An 18,422-nucleotide genomic window follows, 5' to 3' on the forward strand; every position below is an offset into this window, starting at 1 on the left:
ATAATTCCTTTTTGTTTACATGCACATGTTCATATATTCAATGTGTGAACATCGTGAGTATGAACATGAAGTGAAAGCTTTCCCGGTCACCAGATCTCAACCCAGCTGAACACCTACGAGAGACTTTGGACCGTCATGTTAGACAACACTTTCCACCATCATCAATACACCAAAGTCTTCCAAAGGATGCAAGAATGGTGTTCATCGCCCCGGTAGAGTCCAGAGACTTGTAGAATCAATGTCAAGGAGCGCTGAAGCTGTTCTACATGTCCCAACAACCTACTTGCCAATTTAACTGTGGAGATCTGGTAATTAGCAGATGAGGCTTTTAGAAAATAGAGCCAAGTTTAAATAAAACAGAACTTTCCTTTAAAATGTGCCTTCATGACCCTATTGAAATGTATTGATTGTCTTGTTTTGATTTACATATATTGGCCAATTAGTCTATAATTCTCTGTGGAATATAGCCAAATTACAGTAGTAACCTGTGGAAAAAAAAAAATTGAGAGATGCTTTTCCTTTTTGAAATATTTCTCTGTAGCTGCCAAAAAAAAGGTGAAGGTTAGTCTAAAGTGTTTGTATGACTTTCTCTTGGCCAGCAGTAATTAGCCTGCAGTGGTCCCATTTGTCTTCACTTTAGCCACTCAGCTAGAGATGTGTAGTGCACCACTTTGTCATAATGGAGTAATTAATAATGTAAAGGCAGAGAAGGAAAGATAGATAGGCGGAGGAAGAGAGATGCAGGGAGGGAGAGACAGAAAGACCTGCCTATACACCAATCAGCCACAACATTAAAACCAGTTAAAACCAGTTACCGCTATGAATGTTGTGCCTGAACGGTGCATATACAGTCAACATATACTATTGTCAGCAAAATATGAAGAAATAACGGTTTTGTTCTTATGTCAAAAACATATTGTGTTGCATGTTGTATTGTAATCTATTGAAGTTAGCATGCTAACCAGCTAGCCCCAGCCTGTCCCATCTCGTAATACCACTTTAGACCTCAAGAGGTGATGATGAGTCACTGCAGCATCCAGCCTGTCCTCAGTCCAACATGACAGAAAGAAGAAGTACTAACTGCAAGTCACATCCCCCCGCTCCTCCATTCCTCAAGCTCAGCTATTGATACTGCGGCTCTCCCTCCCCCTCACCTTCCTCCAACTCTCATGGTTTGTCCTCTATTCCTGCCACCACTACATCAATTACTGTCTCTTTAGTAGGAATCCAGAGGGATCCCTTTAATTGTCTTTAATTGGGATGTGAAATCCTGGCCAGCAAAACAAAAAAGATTTTAAAAAATGTGAATGTGGATATGTTGCTAGCAATAATCAAGATGTCAGGAGTTCATGCAGAAGCAGCTGTCAGGTCCTCTCCCGTGGCCACAGGGCAAAAGTCACTCATCGTTCCTGAGAAGTCCACCTCAAAGCTGGAGGGGAAATATCACACAATCAGGTGATTTGAGCCTAGTGAGTGCAGACAGCGGGCATCTGGCTCTCAGAGCCTTTCTCTGGGTGGCAGTGGCTCAGGTGGTAGAGGAAGTCGTCCACTAATTTCTGGGTTGGCAGTGTGATCCCCGGCGCCTCCTGTCCACATGTCGAGGTGTCCTCGGCCAAAACACTGAACCAAAGTTGCTACTAATGTGTAGGCATTGTATGGAGGCTCCCATCGGTGTGTGAGTGTCTGTATGGGTGAATGACAGACGAAATTGTAAAGCACTTTGTAAATCGTCAAGATAAAAAGAATCCAGTGCAGTCCATTTAGCATTTACTCTGCAACTATCTGACTACGTTTTGTTTTTTTGTTTTTTTTAGCTCAGTAATAAATGCTGTGGTCTGAGTAAAACACTGTACAAACTTCTCAACAGAAGGCAGCTTATCATGGTGGCTAATAAACGGTTAGCTCAACTGACATTAGCAATTGCATATCTGTGCATTAATTATAGACCTGGAGCCAGGATATGCTTAGCTTAGCTAAACAGGTGAAACAGTGGAAGCAGTGGAAACAGCTAGCCTCTGTCCAAAATGAAAAAAACACACCTACCAACACATGTAAAGCTTAAACTCTCCTTAAATTTGTCATTTCTAGATTTCTGTTTATGTATATTTTCAAATTATCCTTTAATCTCTCTGTCTCTTTTCAGTTGAAGAACAGTCTGAGAGACGACCTGTGTTTGGACCAAGGACCGGACACAGACAACATTCCCATCATGTATCTCTGTCATGGTATGACGCCGCAGGTCAGTGTGTTCTCACTCATTCTGTTCTGTTCTATTCTGTTCGTATCTCTTCAAAGACATGGAAAAAAAAATATTCAGAAAGATCTAAGGAGAGGTTGTCAGGGGTTTAGAAAAGCAACCATGGCAGCGATGGTTGAGTGAAAAGTCTTTATTCTCTACACAACAAAAAGGCTTTGTAAGAAATACAAATACACACACTGTATTGTCCCAGTTTTAAACATCTATCCACAAATATATTTTGACATTATGATCACCATTATTAACGCTGCATTAAATTATTGGGGTTAATGTTTGTTTGTTTGCGTGCTTGCTTTTTTGGCCATGTGGAAGCAACACAACAAGTTGGAAGCATATTACGACAATTTTCAGTTTTTGTTGTCAATGTTAGTGAAGTCTGGGAGTGTGGCTCTTTAACTGCTAAATAGAGTAGAGTACAGCTGGTTTATCAGAGCTTATCAGAGCTTTGTGGCTGAAAAATGGCTGCCTGCTGCTGGAAGCAATAGTGATATGAGCAGCGTTATGGGCCAGAAAACCAAAACAGTGAGCTACAAGATGCTAAAATGCTATGCAAAGCTAAAAGGAACTGCATAGCTGGAGATAATTCTCTGTGGGTTCATTACTATGAGCGACCATTGTTTATGTAAAAATATAGGTTAGTTCAGCTTTAAACATTCCCAAGCCAAGAGGAACCTGCAGTGTTCTGAGTTCATGAAACAGAGGAGTTTTTAGGAAATGTGGAGATTCTCTTCACATTAGAGGCATCAGCAATGTGGAGCTCTAAATAAATAAATAAAAGAGTCATATTTCCACAAAGAATAAGCTGGTTAATTAAATCAGAGCTCTGAAAGGAAATGAGAAAAAACCAATGTATAGCTGTGCAACGGGACTTTGCCATGTGCTGTTATGGTTGTAGAGTGAAACTCTTAGCCCTTGCAGCTGAAATATGTAAAAGTAGTCCTTGAGTCCACTGAGGCCAATCAACAACTCTATCAGCCCACTCCAGATGCGAGGTCATTTAATTTAAGGGGCAGTAAAGGCTGCAGTTATTGCCCCTTTAACAGAAGCACTGAAAAACACTGTAAACAGGAAAGGAATGTGACTGTTTCCACTTTTCTCCACTTTAAAATGCTCTGGTGCTTTACAGAATTTAAAAAAAAAAAAAAAATCATATTTAACTGTCTACATTATGTCAAGGTCTGCCATACAGAGGTTTGCATAATCTGAGCCGGACTCCACAACATACCAAGCCTGGTATTTAGAAGAGCTTTCTGGAGGACACTCCAAGCCTTGCCTCCATTGTCAGTAAAGTTAATAGCTTTGACCGGTGCCTTGATGTCAGAGACATCCAACTTTCTATCTGGGTCATACTCAGCAATACAGCATCAGCTGCTGAAACAGCTGTGTTGGCGGTTCTCTGTCTCTCTCCTGTCTTTTTTGCCTTTCACATTTTCTCTTTCCAGGAGACAGCATAATCAGCAAGTGCTGATAAAGAAATTGAGTCGTATTAATACATTTTTATCTCCCTCACTGTCTTTATTTATTTATTTAAACACAAGAAATGGAGATGGGCAAAGCCGCCATGAAGGGTCTTGAGTTTATTCTCGTCACAATAAAAAGCTTAATTCTGAGTTGTGCTAGTTTTGCTTAAATTGGGTGCAAAGCTCGAGAGACACTTTGTGAAAAGTTTCCACATCCACAACATGAATTTGGCTCAGTCAAACTGAGCATAGGACGGGAAGATAGCAGGTAAATATATTCAGCCCCTGGCAGAGCAGATTGCTCTCAGTCACAGCCAACACTGCCCAAAGTGAGGCCTGTGGGCCAATTTTATTCCTCTCCTCTGGGACGCAGAATAATGCAGTATTATTCATTTGGCCTATATGATGCTAATTTGTGAAAAATCTGAGGGTCTGTTAGTGAACAGATATCTAGCTGCAATAGAGATATTTTGAGGTATTAGAGGCAGAGCAAATGAACAGATAATTTGTTGGCTCATATTTATTTCAGAGGAATTTCAGCTTACCAAAAAGAAAAATGACTTCTAGCAAACCATAATTTACCAACTGCAAGATAACAGGGGTATTTGGGAGCTTTGCTGGGATAAATCAAGGTAGTAGCAGAATATCATTACACAGTACAGAATCAGCAAGAGGGCCTAATCACTTTATAGACTCCAGATATTTGTGCTTTTAGAATCAAAGGTGCATATACATACATTAAACCGCACGTAAAATAAAATAGAAGTTATTATCTACCCTGTACCTGCTGTGGTAATCATAGGCGGATTAAAGAATATTAATATATAATGGATAAATCCATAATCTTTGATGCTTATGGATATTTTCACACACATTCTCACATAAATGTCCAGTCCATGCATTAGACTCATGACATTTCAGCCCTCAGTGACTAAACCCACTCAAAGTGCCACACATAAAGGATACCAAACCTATTTCCAACCATCAAAACCATTAGGCTGATCTTGGACTTACTGGTGAATGCCAAAAAGATGCCATGCTTAGGAGACATCAGAGATAAACAGCCTTAGGATGCAGAGCAAAAAACAGCAGGAGCCATTTCATAGCCAACATCAAAGACTCAGATATTCCACTGGTCTTCTATCGTGCCTTATTGCTGTTCATTCTTTATTCTTTATTCATGTGGAGTATCTTTTATAATGTTATTCCCCCCAGTCCTTCTTATTCCCCCTTCAGATTCTTTTATTCTGATTCGTCCATTCCTTTAGATTACCTCCGAGTCCCCTTCCTTCTGAACAGAATCACTCCGTTCCTGTGTGTGTCCATCTGAATGAATGGATATGGCTCTGAATACCTGATGAACTGTTGAATGTCATCGATGCATAACGTTGCTCAATTTCCTTTTCAGCCACTTGACACAGATGAAGGGAGGGAAGGCTTATGCAGCGGAGGATGAGATAGGGAGAAAGACAGAGAGAGAGAGGACTCAGAGAGACTCTTAACAAACTGAGAGTGAGAGAGAGAAAAATCACTGTAGCTAATTCATTGGCAAGTGTTCAGTTAAGCACTTCTTTACATATGCCAGTAAGTGACCACAGATATCGACCTCATGTCATGTTCACGTCACGTTGGCTTTACTGTACAGAAAACCTAAAGGTCATGGTGGTGATTAAAAGTTAGACAGACAGGGACTCTGTTTTTTCATGGGGGTTTTTTTAAGCTCTGATCTGCCACTTGGTGTCTACAACTCTGCAAATGTGTCTGCATAGGTGCAAAATGCTAAAGGTTTTATGTTGCAGGTGACATTTTGATAGTGCATATATTATATGTATTTAAAGGACTCATGGGAAGGACTCCTTAGTACTTCAAAGTGTTTTTTTTTAAGTGTTTCTCCGTTTGTCTTGGTTATTCTTTTTCAGACTTTGCTCATTATGGTCAAATGTTCAGGACTGTGAGCCTCGAGTGGGATCTTTGGCATCTTCAACAAAGACACAATGAGATGATGCAGAAAATAAAACAACATTAAATATAAAAATGTAAATGCACAGAAACCATGGGAGTTCTGGTCTTTCCAAATCCGTTTGATAGCTCAGCACTGCAGGTGGTGTTAATAAGCTGTGTTTATGTTGATTTCAGATTCAGGTTTGCTTGATTATGAGGTAAACATTAGCATTAATAAGCTGCAAACAGACAGCCTGTTTATGCTCATTCAGCTGATTCACAACAGAATGATTAAACGAGATCGGCTAAACTGTGTGTGTGTGTGTGTGTTTTAAAATACAGGAAGGATTGTGTGATGATTAAGATCAGGTCTTTAACAAGCTGGGACCGTCTGTTTCACTGCTCAGAACGTGGCGGCTGTCATCAACAGTTATTTTGACAGTTTATTGGACCAATAGAAGAGCAACAGATAAAAATCCTCAACGCTGCACCATTTGTCCATTTACCATAATGATCAAAGTAAGAAAAACTGAGAAACACAAAGAAAAAGTGCAAATGAAGAACTAGAAACCAAAAATGAGAAACATGAACCAAAATACAAGTAAAGCTGTGATTTTAGATCCAAAGTACATTTCTTGCAGTTAATGTTACAGATGTGTCTGATTTTTGAATGATATTAATTTTGGACTTTATGTTGGTTTGCCATTCCACACTTCTTTCCATTTTGATAAAAAAAAAAAAAAACAGCCCATCTCTATATCACATTTGGCAGTTTCAAAAATTAATGTGAGTCAGGGGCTAATTTCAGGTCAATGCTGGAGGAGTGGAAAACAATATTTATTCGACAGAATGATGATAAATTCCAGTTGAAACTAAGCAGGTAATAGAAATCTGATCTGTGCCTCAATATTGGTGTAGCCTTGCTAAGAAGATTGGTTTGTGGCTGGATCAATAAAGTCTGAAAATTAGACCTTTGAGGCTATTTACCAGAGCAGAATGCATGAGTGTGTGTGCATTTATATGAGAATCTCTTATTTCTATATTTGTGAGGACCTATTTGACTCTCTCATGAGTCCTCACTTCTTCATGAGGCCATTTTAGGACTCTGAGGTTAGGGCATGTGCTGCTAAAAGGCTGTTAAATCTTAGAGTTATGGATTAAATGTAGTGAATAAGAGTTCTCACAACTATAGTGTCGTAAATGTGTGAGTGTGAGCAATGGTGCGCCTGTGTGTGTGTGTGGTGGGTGGACGCGTGGGTGTCTACAAAGCAAAAATTACCAGGATATTGAACTTGTATGTTCAGGCAGAAATGAACAAGCCGCAGGAAATCTTGTAGCAGAACTTGATGTTTGTAAGAGGCTGGGAATAAAACACAGCCAGGCCTTGATAAAGAGAAACCAAGTTAGCAGAACAAGTTTAATCAGAGATTTAACTTTGAAACACGGTCCAACCATGTGGGAAAAGGAAAACGCTTTCTTCCAACTGTGACTTTTCTCACTTTAAAAAGACTTTAGAAGACACTGATTTATCATTTTCAGGAAAGTTGGTAGTGTATTAATGATTTAAAATAGAGTTATATCACCAGGGAGTCAGTCTGACACAAAGAAAACTCAAACCAATTACCAGACTTTTGACAAACACTCTGTGTGTGTGTGTGCGTGTGTGTGTGTGTGTGTGTGTGTGCGTGTGTGTGTGTGTGTGTGTGTGTGTGTGTGTCAGAGAAACCCAATTACTGGACTTTCTAAAACTTCAACCTTTGATAAAATTGATCTGTGAGAACATGTTTGTCAGTGTTTATTCATCAGTGGGTTAGAAAAAAGATTCCCATCCTTCCTTTGGGATCAAACGTCATCTTCGCTTACACAGCAACTTATTCCAAGGTGTGAATTTCCGACAAGCTTTAAATTTCACTAAAATTGCGAGGCGTGACAGCAGTATAGAGTGTAGAAGAGGCCGCTGGTTAATTTCTTGGCTCATTAATAGGCGGTGGTTGTAAAATGGAGATGTTGTTACGGTTGTCGTTGCGCTGAAGTAATCCATTTTCAAAAATGTTGTGTCTGTAAGCCTATTAAAGGGAACGATCTGATCAGGGTACGATACGGTAATGAGCTCGCTCTCTCTCTCTGTCAGCGCGTGTGAGCGGTGCAGTAGTAGAAACAGGAAAGGTTTTTTTTTTTTTTAGTCAGTTCATTACCTGTGCCTATAAATATCAGCTTTTTTGGAGTTAACTTCATTGTCTGCTCTCTCTCTTAAACTCTCCTCCTCTACCTCCGTCTACTCCACTCATATGGATGAATCTTTTCATTATGTACAGACACAGCTTTGCAGCTGGTGTGTGTGTGTGTGTGTGTGCGCGTGCGTGTGTGTGCGTGTGTGTGTGTGTGTGTGTTGTGTTCTCTTCGCCACCAGAGCAGATGGCTGAGGGAAACACCAGTGATTAGCCTGGCTGATTACATCCCTTTCTGTCAGTAATAAGCTCACCAGGAGCCTCGCTCAGGACAAAGTCACAGTCATACTGAACAATATGACGTCCAGGTAGCAAACAAACAGGTCTGTCTGTTTTAGCTCAGGGCCATTCAGGGGCCAATTGTATTTTGACATTCAGTGTCTTTCATCATTATGGACCGTTTGTGTCCCTGAACAAAAATGTTGAATACATGACCTTCCTCATAAAATATTTGCTGGGTCTTTTACATTTTTTGGAAAAATTCGGAAACCTGGAATGTTTCACATGCTTGTTGGCTTGTTAGCTTGTTAGCAGTATTTTTCTTTCCTGCCTTTGCACATCACTGCATATCTTGCTACATTAACACTACCTGTATATCAAGAAAATTGTGCTAAACACTTGGCCAGTTGTAAATCATGTGCATGAGGGTCTTTATGCAAATGTATAAAAATTGGGACCTACATTTAAAACATTGCTCTCTAGTGCCACTAGTAGTCAAAAACTCCACCCTCAAGGTTAGGGAAACATGATCTGGGTTAAAATGACTGACTGCTTTGTTGTTAAGGTAAGGGGACGTTCATCACTACGATGATTGTGGTCATGGTTTACAGAAACTAGCACTGACTGACAGTTAGATACTGGTAACAGACAGTTCTCTTCTGTGTTTAAGTCTGAAGTTCTGTTGACCCATCCATCCTGCCCCGGCCTCCTCCCTTTGTGGACTGTGTCACTCTATAATAATGTGACTGGACTCCCTCTGGACCACATCTAACATTTCATTCCACCAGACTCCCAGAGTCATAATTACTACGGCTGATAGAGAGCTTTGTCTGTGGAACAGAAACACACATTGTTGGGCCCCCGTTGAAATGACTGATTCTCCCATTTTCCATGGGGCGACAGTTTTGGTGACCTCCCGACCTGTAGAATAACACCACCAGGCCAAACAGCCACATATCAGAATCTAAAAGGCAGAATACCAGTGCAATTTTCATGCTTTCCATAAGGCTAATCTTTGAAAGCTTCATGAATAGCAAACCTGTCAATATATTATTTGTCAGAATGTAGTGAATGCTGCAGCTTCAAGAGTGTTGTGTTCATATAAGCTGCTGCTGACAGTCCTACTATAAAGGGCTCCTCTCAACATGGAGCATTATCCATTCTGCACTGTACGTCAACAGTGAACAACTTCTGTCTCTCTGTCTAAGATGCATCACATAGATTAAGTCACTGAACAGCAACTTTTTTTTGTTTGACTTCCCAAAGATTTTGCTCACATCACACGGAAATGTCATCTGCTGAAGGTAGACACTAAACACCAGAAAATCAGCCGAGCTTACAGGCTTTCTTCTGTCCACACTTGCTAATGTGTACATCTGTCAGGAGAGATTGCTATCCGTCTAGCACAGCACTATGCTAATCCTTCCATTAGAGGTTTTAAGAAGCCGTGACAGCAGAGAAGATAGCATTAAGCCCTCTGTTGGTAGCTGAGCATCAATCTATTGACAGATGCAAGTTTAATCACTCGTATTAGCTCACATGCACATACACAGAGAAACAGATTCCTCACTCAGGTCGCACATACTCAGCACACTCATACACTCATTCATACATCGGTCTCTGGTGTTGTCTGTCTCCAGGTGTTTTTTTTTTTTTTAAACAGCAGCTTAAAAGCTGTGTGGCTGTTTCACAGAGTGATAATGGCTCCTATCTAGAAATGTCCTGTTCCTGTAAGATGGTCATCACTCTCATCAATTACCTCCTCAGAGCTTCCACACACTCCTGTGGAAAAAATCACACGCTCACGGAGTCAGAGCACACAGCCAGTGTTTCCGTTTGTTCTGAGCAGCGCCGCTTCTGTGCTTCTACTCTTCTGTTGCTCCTTGATCTCAACTTTTTATTCTTGTTTTGATTTCATGTCGGTCTTGATCCTTCTCATTTGCTTTGCTCATGTCAGGTTTGTCTGTGATTCTTTGTCTCATCTTTGTCTTTTCTATCAGACTCAGGCAAATGCACGTCTCTCTTTATGGTTGAATTTTTCAAACCACTTATGTGTGTTTGATTCACCTCGCCGGATGTTTCTGCGGGCTTCAAAACTGGGCCAACATTTGCATTCATTACCTTTGTTTTTTTGTTGTTTTTTTTCAGGTATGCAAAATTTCTTCAGCTAATATTTAGTCAGGATCTACTTTTGCATCCCTGACCTCTCTCTCCCTCCTTCATCTCCTGCCACTGAATATTTCCTCCTCCTTTTCTTCTTGCCTTCTGTTTTTCTTTTTAATTAGATCAGTTACAGGTGGCCTGTTTATTTCTCGCAAGATTAAAAGTGAGAATGTTTTTTTGAGACATGGCAAATTTTTTTCAGGTGAGGTGAAAGAAAACACACTCAAAATTCAGTAAAACATCCTAATGATCGAACGCACTCTGAATATAGACCACAGATCACTGGGAGAACATCAACGCATACAGTATAGAATAAAAGGAAAGTGCATATTACAAATTATGATTATAAATGTTTCAAATTACAAGCTTAGAAAAAAAATATATGGATGGAAAATGAAAAAAATCACTGTATAAAGTATAGGTGAAGAGGTCCAACTGCAAGGAGAACATGGGACAAAGTGGACTGAGGTACATGATAATGGTGCATCTACAGCGATTCTAAGATCAAGCATATAATACAGTGAGCATATTACCCAGAAATCAGTTCTCCTTTTTATTGTTTGATGTTGATGAAACTCATTTGCATAAAAATAACACTATGTGGGAGATTAAAATTACAGCTGCTCTGTTAAGAAATTCTCACAAAAACACACCTTGATTTTGTGAATTGAACAATGCACACTGAAGGAGATGACAAGAGCAGACCCACTATCATCACGTAATGATGGTATTCTACAGCTAAGGGGGATACGTGGTTACTGAAGCTGAAAGGAGGTACTCAAAGTCCGTCATTAAACCTGTGTGAAAAGTCCTCTGTCCTGAGTCCCTGTCTCTGTTTCCCAGCAGAACGTGTACTACACCAGCTCCCAGCAGCTCCACCTGGGAGTGCTGAGTCCGACAATCGACGACGATGATAACAAGTGTCTGGTGGATGTGAACAGCAGACCCAGGCTTCTGGAGTGCAGCTACGCAGCTACCAAGCACATGAAGCTCACATGGACGTTTGCTCAGGTAAACCACGCTCGGCCAGGCACTCAATTCACGAGACACACAAACACCAGCTGTGTCCATGTTTAGACGTATGCAGCCTTTTATCTCATTGCTTTCTTAATTGGTATTCTGTATGCAGCTGAAACCTTCTGCTGTTTCTTGTCTGCTGGACTTAAGCTCCATGATTTTAGCGAGCTATTTTAAATAATTGAGAGGGATTCATGCCTCTTCCTGTCCACTTTACTTCTGACTGTAAGAAGCACCTCTTCTGTTTTTTTTAAAAGCATGGATCATTCTTCTATTATTTTATGCGATAGGCGTTTTAAAAGCATATCTACTTCGGCTGGATAATGAGCTTTCACACATCCACAGTTTCTGACTTTTAACAACCCTCTGTCTCATTTTTAATCTTCACACTTTTAATGTTGTCTTAAAATGTGACAGATAAGTAGAGGGAGTTGGATAATTAGTATAAAGAAGACACTACTGTATTCATGCCTCTGGCATCTCTGGTGTGTGCGTGCTCTTTTTGTCCCAGACATCAGATTGAATAAGAAGCTTATTTAAGTCCTTCCTCTCCCTGAGAGAACAACACCTCACCATAAACAGCTTTCCAGTTTCCTCAGTATCTGTAGCTACTGGACAAACTGGCAGGGGAATCTGTCTCTAATTAGCATCAGCCAGAGTCAGAAATCTCTCATCTAACTCATGTCAGAAGTCAAAGACATGAAATCCATTAGGCACATCTCACAAAAAAAACTCTTATTTCTTCATGAAAAGTTTGGTAGAGGAGTCAAATAAGGCCTGAGATTAAACAGCCGGCTTCTTCTAACAGAGCAAATGAAATGTTAGATGTTTGAAAGATTCAAGAGGGAAGGCAAAGTGAAGTAAAAAACAGTAAGTTCAACATTTGATCGCATTTCTCAGGTCAAACCTAATCCCTATTGTTGAAAGAAAAAAAAAGTTAAAAAGTAAAGTGAAGCATGATTATTCTGCGTCAATAGAGTGTGCATACAACACAGCAGCATAAGAACCCTGGCTCGTGCTGTACTGTTGTTTCTTCTCTTTCTGTCCATCAGCACAGTCTGCACCAAGTACAAGTGATAAACCAAATTACCTTATAAACGTTAGATGAGATGTTGGGCAGATGTGATTGATCCCATTATATACTGTTCCTCCATCCATTACTTTATAAAATTGTATTTAAACCATTACATTTCATAAACCTTCTAGTAAAAGCTAATTAAAATTTGCAGAAGTGTAAAAAGCCTGTGGGTATATGAATGTCTCCACTTCATTATAAAGTAATGAGCAGTTACAGCCTGATGATATCCTCCAAATACAAGATTTATACAATACTGAGGTTTTACATTGAAAACCAAAACTATCAGTCATGTTTTTATTTCCACCTGATGAATGTCCAATCTAATACTCTCTCTGTTCTTTAGCTGCTAAATGCTAATGTTATTTTTCAATTTACTTGTTAACTAATTTGCAAACTATCTGGTATTTGGCACCAACAGGTAGTATATTTGGGTTTTTAGAGCTTTTACACTATAAACTGGACGATGTTAATGGTAATTTAGTGTCGTCTGAACCAAAACAGTGAGCTAAAATAGAGAGGCGAACTGCAGAATTGCTGATAATTCAATGTGGGTTTGCTGGCGTTATGGTGCTGTGACCAGCCCTGTAACTGGCCTTGAACTGGGTACGCTAATGCAGATTAGCCCCTGCATTGACTTAATGCAGGGGCTAGCTAATGCTAATTTAATTTAGAGGATGACTTCAGTTTTAATTTAATGGCACAGAAATAGTTGTAAGAATGACAACAATTGCAGCAGAAATGTAGAGACTGTGCCCAGAGGGCTGCTGACATTATTATCCTACAGCTGCTAACCAGGCACCACTGTTAGCTGGCCAGCTAACTGAAATTATCCAAACACTGAATCAATTATGTGGATCTATAAAGAAAAAAAAAACAGATTCCAATCTTTTTTTACAGAGATCTCTTACTGACTTACAAACATCATACATCTGTGTTTGAGTTTTCTGTTTATGCATTTATGATCTTTAACACTGAGGGTATTCGTGTAGGAAGAGTGGTGAAGAGTGTGGGCTGAGGAGCAAACATCAGAGGTCTTCCCTGCTTAGAAGTAATCAGATGGAGATGAGGCACAGAGGAAGCAGAGGGCGGGAAGAAGAAGAAACATACAGGTAGATTAAAAGTAGACAAAGACAAAAGGCTGTAGAAATGCAGGCAGAAGGAAGAAAGAGATGAGAGCTAGAGAAAGTCAGGGTGAGAGAAGAAGAGGAAGGAGTGGAGAGAGAGAGGAAGAGTTTTCAGAGCGAGGCAGGGATGGAGAGAAGTGAAGCGAACAAGAGGAAAGACAGAGCGAGGCAGCCTTTCATGTGAAGTGGGCAGTCAGTATTTGTGAATTATTGATAAGCAGATCTTTTACAATACTGAACTGAGCTTGACCCTGAGGGAACAGCCATCCACGGCGAGAAAGAGAGAGAGGGAGAGAGTGAAAGAAAGAAGGAAAGAAAGAAAAATTTGCCTCACAAAAATCTGCCCGACAGCAGGTAGTATTGTCTTGTATAGCAAGTAAGGTTTTACGATAAAGTTGGGTTTTCTTACATCAGCTCTTTATTTTGATGGTGTGCCTTTATGTACAACCTTACCTTAAGTTAGCCCTATAAAAGGTGTTGTTTTGCAAACGGTGAGCACATTACCGATGTTTATTAGATTCACTACAGAATACAAGAGAAAAGTCAGGGTGTATCACCAGCAGCAGACCCACCCACAGAGCCTCCTAAGCAGGAATGGTTTGTGTCTGGACTGCAAATATTACCCTCTGCTTGTGTGGTGCGATATGAAATAAACAGCGTTTTGAGTTTAAATATTTAGAAAGTACATAACTGGTTTGACAGCTGCTTCGTCAAATCTTAGAACTGCACTCGCTGCAGAATAAACCTCATATTTCCAACCTCCTGATTTCTCAGAGTTTTGCCATTTACCTTCTGTAAGCAGGACTGTTTTCCCCCCAGAGCAGCTGAACACTGCACAGGGAGTACGTACCTAACAGGTGTATTAATACGTGTCATCTTTAAAATTTTAAATAAAAACCTTACAGAGGGGAATATTTACGGCAGCCAGGTGGGGAACAATGATTACATGTAGTCCCAGGGGCCAGGAATATACCCAGTGGGATGTACAGCCATTAAGGTGTGGAGACAGCCGCTTAAGGCAGAGCTTAGAGGAGATGAGGTGATTCAAAACAACACGTTACAATAGCTCTGTTGTCAACAATGCACCGCTGCCATCCAGGATGATGGTGATTAGCTGATATTATCTGGCATCAGTGAAAAGAGACAGACTCATATCATGGATCACATTTATGTAGAGCGTACTGAGTGCCGCCAGCATTTGAGACAGAACTACCAGAGTAAGTCTGGCGTTTGAAGTATTCCTAGCCTTCGAAGTGTTGATGTTATGTGAAAGGTGCATTAACTGATTTTTCTAACCACTTGGGGCCAACGAAACGAGCTGGAAACACAGAACATATTCAGAGATGTCCCGGGCTGATCCTAAGGATTGGTACCAGGGTCGATACGGGCGTATTTTAAGGGACCGGCTAAAATAAAGCCAGTGTTTAATGCTGTGGCCGAACCGTGTATCTACACTGGATATATTCATGCTTGGTGCTCCGGTGTTTTAAGTTCTTTGTCTTCATGCAGTGCTCTTACTCACCACATCCTTTCAGGTGAGTGACATGATGACTGAGCATCTGGCTGACAGATTGTCTAGCTTGCCAGCCAACCGGCTGACTGGCTGTCTGATGCCTTTCTGGCTGACTGGCTGTCTGACCGACTGATTAACTAGTGCTCCTGCTTTAATAGCAGGGAATCAATAGTGCGGTCCAACTCTGTGCTCTGCAGACTGACAGGCGGGCTCACTGCTGAATTGAGGACAAGGCGCTGGACAAATGTCAAATATCTGTCTGTGTGTATATACTATTTGTGCAAATGTCTATATGTATGTGCGTAAAGGGTTGTGAGAATGAAAATGTGTGTGTGTGTGTGTGTGTGTGTTCTACCAGGAGATAGAACACAGACTTCTACACTTAAATTATTGATTAGAGGAGCTTCATGGTCTGGTCTCACATGACTAATGGTTTTATGTTGTTGGAGTTCATATAAAACATAGTGTGTTCAGGATTTAACACACTGACTGCTGAATCTGTTTTACAACCAGGAAACCTCCGAGTATATATCACCTGACACGGGTGACAAAAAGCCCCATGGTCAGTAACGTCTGCAACAAAATCATTTGCCTGATAGTGTTTTAGAAACTCCGTTAGCTAACACAGAGTCTGACCGAGTATTTTTTCCCCAGACACAGATGAGGAGAAGGTGTAGAATATAAAGATGTAAATACTGCAATCATCAACAAATACGCAACAGACCACAACAATATTTAAGGATGATAAACAGGCAATTTCAGACTCTAATTAGATGGACCTTTTCAGTTTCTTGTTGAAGAGGGTCGTTCGTCCTTCTCTGAAAAGATAATTAAGATAAGATAAAGTCGCGGATTGGATTTTGAGAGGCATCATATTCTACCTGCCTCACATGAAAGTGCTTTTGATAAAGACTTAACCTCTGTAAAAGGGGTTCACCTGGTCAATCATTAGAAAATCAGATGGGATATAACTAACACAGCTTGGTATTTCACTGATTAGCCTGGGATCAGTGTCAGCAGAGGTTAACTGATGTAAATACAACATGTGAATCTCTCTCTCTCTGTGACTGTGTGTGTGGGTGTGATCATGTATGTGTACACACTCTCTGAGCACTTTATTAGGAACACCTTTACACCTGCTTATTCATGCTGTTATCCAATGAGCCAACAACGTGGCAGCAGTACAGTGTATAAAACCCTGCAGATACAGGTCAGGAGCTTCAGTTAATGTTCACATCAAATATCTGTGGCATGATTGTTGATGTCAGACGGGCTGGTCTGAGTGTTTCTGAAACTGTTTCACACACAACAGTCTCTAGAGTTTAACTGTGAAAAACAAGAACCATGATGAGAGAGGTCAAAGGTCAGACCGGTTGGAGCTGACAGAAAGGCTACGCTAACTCAGATAACCACTCTGTACAACTGTGGTGAACAGAGAAGCTTCTCAGGATGAACAACACGTCCAACCTTGAGATGGATGGACTACAACAGCAGAGACCACGTCAGGTTCCAGTCCTGTCAGCCAAGAACAGAGACCCGAGGCTGCAGTGGACACAGACTCACCGACACTGGACAGATGAAGACTGGAACAACGTAGCCTGGTCTGATGTGATGCAGTTGTGTCAATATGAAGCAGAATCTCAGAGGAAAGTTTCCAACATCCTGTGGAATCAAAGAACTGAGGCTGTTTGAGAGCAAAGGGAGGAAACTATCCAGCAGCCCCACCAGCAGAAGAGACACAACACCCAGTGGAGATGCATAACAGCTCACCTTAGTGTTCCTGACAAAGTGCTCGGTGAGTGCACGTGCTGTATGTGTGAGTGTGCGCGGTGATCACTCCTACACAGCCAATACGTGGACGAACCGCTCTGCGCAGAGGCAGCTGTGCACTCGGACAAGCAAACAGAGAGAATCGATATATTTTCAGTGAGCTGAAAGCCTCAAGGAGAACGTGACTATGTTACTGTTGTACACAGTACAGGTAGCGCAGTCAACCACTTTCATACGGAATGCAGAGTAAGCAGCACAGTTCAGCGTGCTTAGAAATACTAAACCTCTCTGGTCATTCCTCTGTGTGTGTCTGTGTGTGTGTGTGTTATTGGGGGAGATGTAAAGCGTATTGATTTTAAAACAAAGCGGCCGTCCTAAAGCACACAGCGAGTTTGACACAAATAGCTTTAGTCTCCTCTCTTCCAGGGCCTCAGGCTCATAAACATAAAACATGTTACTGTTCTTTCCATATAACTAAGGACCTTCACCGATCAGCCACAGCATTAAAACAGGTAGGTGGATTCAGTGCTGTGCCCGATCGGTGTACAAGTTTAATAAGGCACTCAAAGGTATCTCAGTATCAGAAAATGGATTCAGCGGAGGAAGCACAGCACAGAGTGCAGCAGCATATCAGTAAACCTTGTTGATCGTTATTGTTTGGATACTGTGTCGCTCACTTTCTCTGCCTTTCTCTTGTCCTTTAGGGCGGATCCATCCAGAACACAGAGTCTCAGCGTTGTCTGGAGCTGGTGGAGAGCAAACAGTCAGAGTTCAGTTTCCAGCTGGTCATTCAGGACTGCACCGGTCAGAAATGGACCATCACTAACGTACTTACTGTCCTGCCACAGTGAACGCAGTGAACACCGCTCGGCTGCTGGAAAACCTTTGTTGTCATGGACTAATTTAGTAAACGAGGAGGTTAAAGCAAGCGACTCCCCCCCTTCAAATTGAAAAACCAAACTGACCCAGATCTGAAATCGACTGTCACGGAGTTCTGGTGCATGTTAAAACGGACTAACATGCTGACCTAAGCAGTGAACTAAGTGTCCAAAGAATGAGCTTGGATACCGGACCTATTTTTTAATGGGAATCTGCACAGAATATATGTGCTTCAATCAGACATGGAACATCAGTAACCTAATAACCATTTTATACCAATGACCTGAGAAAAGACACTCACAGATGGAAGGGCTCTTAAAACTTCCCACTCTGCAATCGAAATGAGAAATATAGTCACTTGTTCCAGGGGAGAGGCTCATGAAATCATGTAAGCACTCTGCTTATTGCCGGAGCAGGCCTGTAATGTGTTTTGAGTCCCTGTCTGCAGTTTAAGATAGGGCCTGAACTCCCTCAGTCTCATCGCACAATCACCACAGAAAATTGAGTGAGCATGGTTTCAATATATTTGTGTGCAGAGCGAGAAATGCAAGGTGAGCAACTGCACACATTCCAGGAAAAAAAAAATCGAACAATTTTACAATCCATAACCGGCTGATTTGTTACGCAAATTACACTGCGGAGACAGGTTTTGAGTTATTACACACCACTTGACTCAGAGTGTAGACAGGACAGATGCTGTAGTTTTCCTCAGGATCACAAAAAGGTGAGAAAGTGTGATGGAGAATAACCGCAGAGTGATTTAAACCGACATT

General features: G+C 41.1%; 1 protein-coding gene across 2 annotated transcripts in view; it reads left to right on the forward strand.

The window, feature by feature from the left end:
* The window catches only part of LOC121182562 (polypeptide N-acetylgalactosaminyltransferase 18-like), a 116,132-nt gene extending 98,241 nt beyond the window's left edge, over positions 1–17,891 (forward strand). Inside the window, exons 9-11 of one of the 2 annotated variants that reach the window (XM_041039142.1) lie at positions 2,144–2,239; positions 11,112–11,279; positions 17,475–17,891. In XM_041039142.1, the coding sequence (XP_040895076.1) occupies positions 2,144–2,239; positions 11,112–11,279; positions 17,475–17,621 (411 nt within the window). In that variant the 3' untranslated portion in view covers positions 17,622–17,891. The remainder of the gene's footprint in view (positions 1–2,143; positions 2,240–11,111; positions 11,280–17,474) is intronic. The other variant, XM_041039143.1, reaches the window with a different exon arrangement.
* The last annotated feature ends 531 nt before the right edge of the window (positions 17,892–18,422 follow it).

This window comes from Toxotes jaculatrix, chromosome 5 (genome assembly GCF_017976425.1).
Source record: "Toxotes jaculatrix isolate fToxJac2 chromosome 5, fToxJac2.pri, whole genome shotgun sequence".
Classification (NCBI taxonomy): Eukaryota; Metazoa; Chordata; class Actinopteri; family Toxotidae; genus Toxotes; species Toxotes jaculatrix.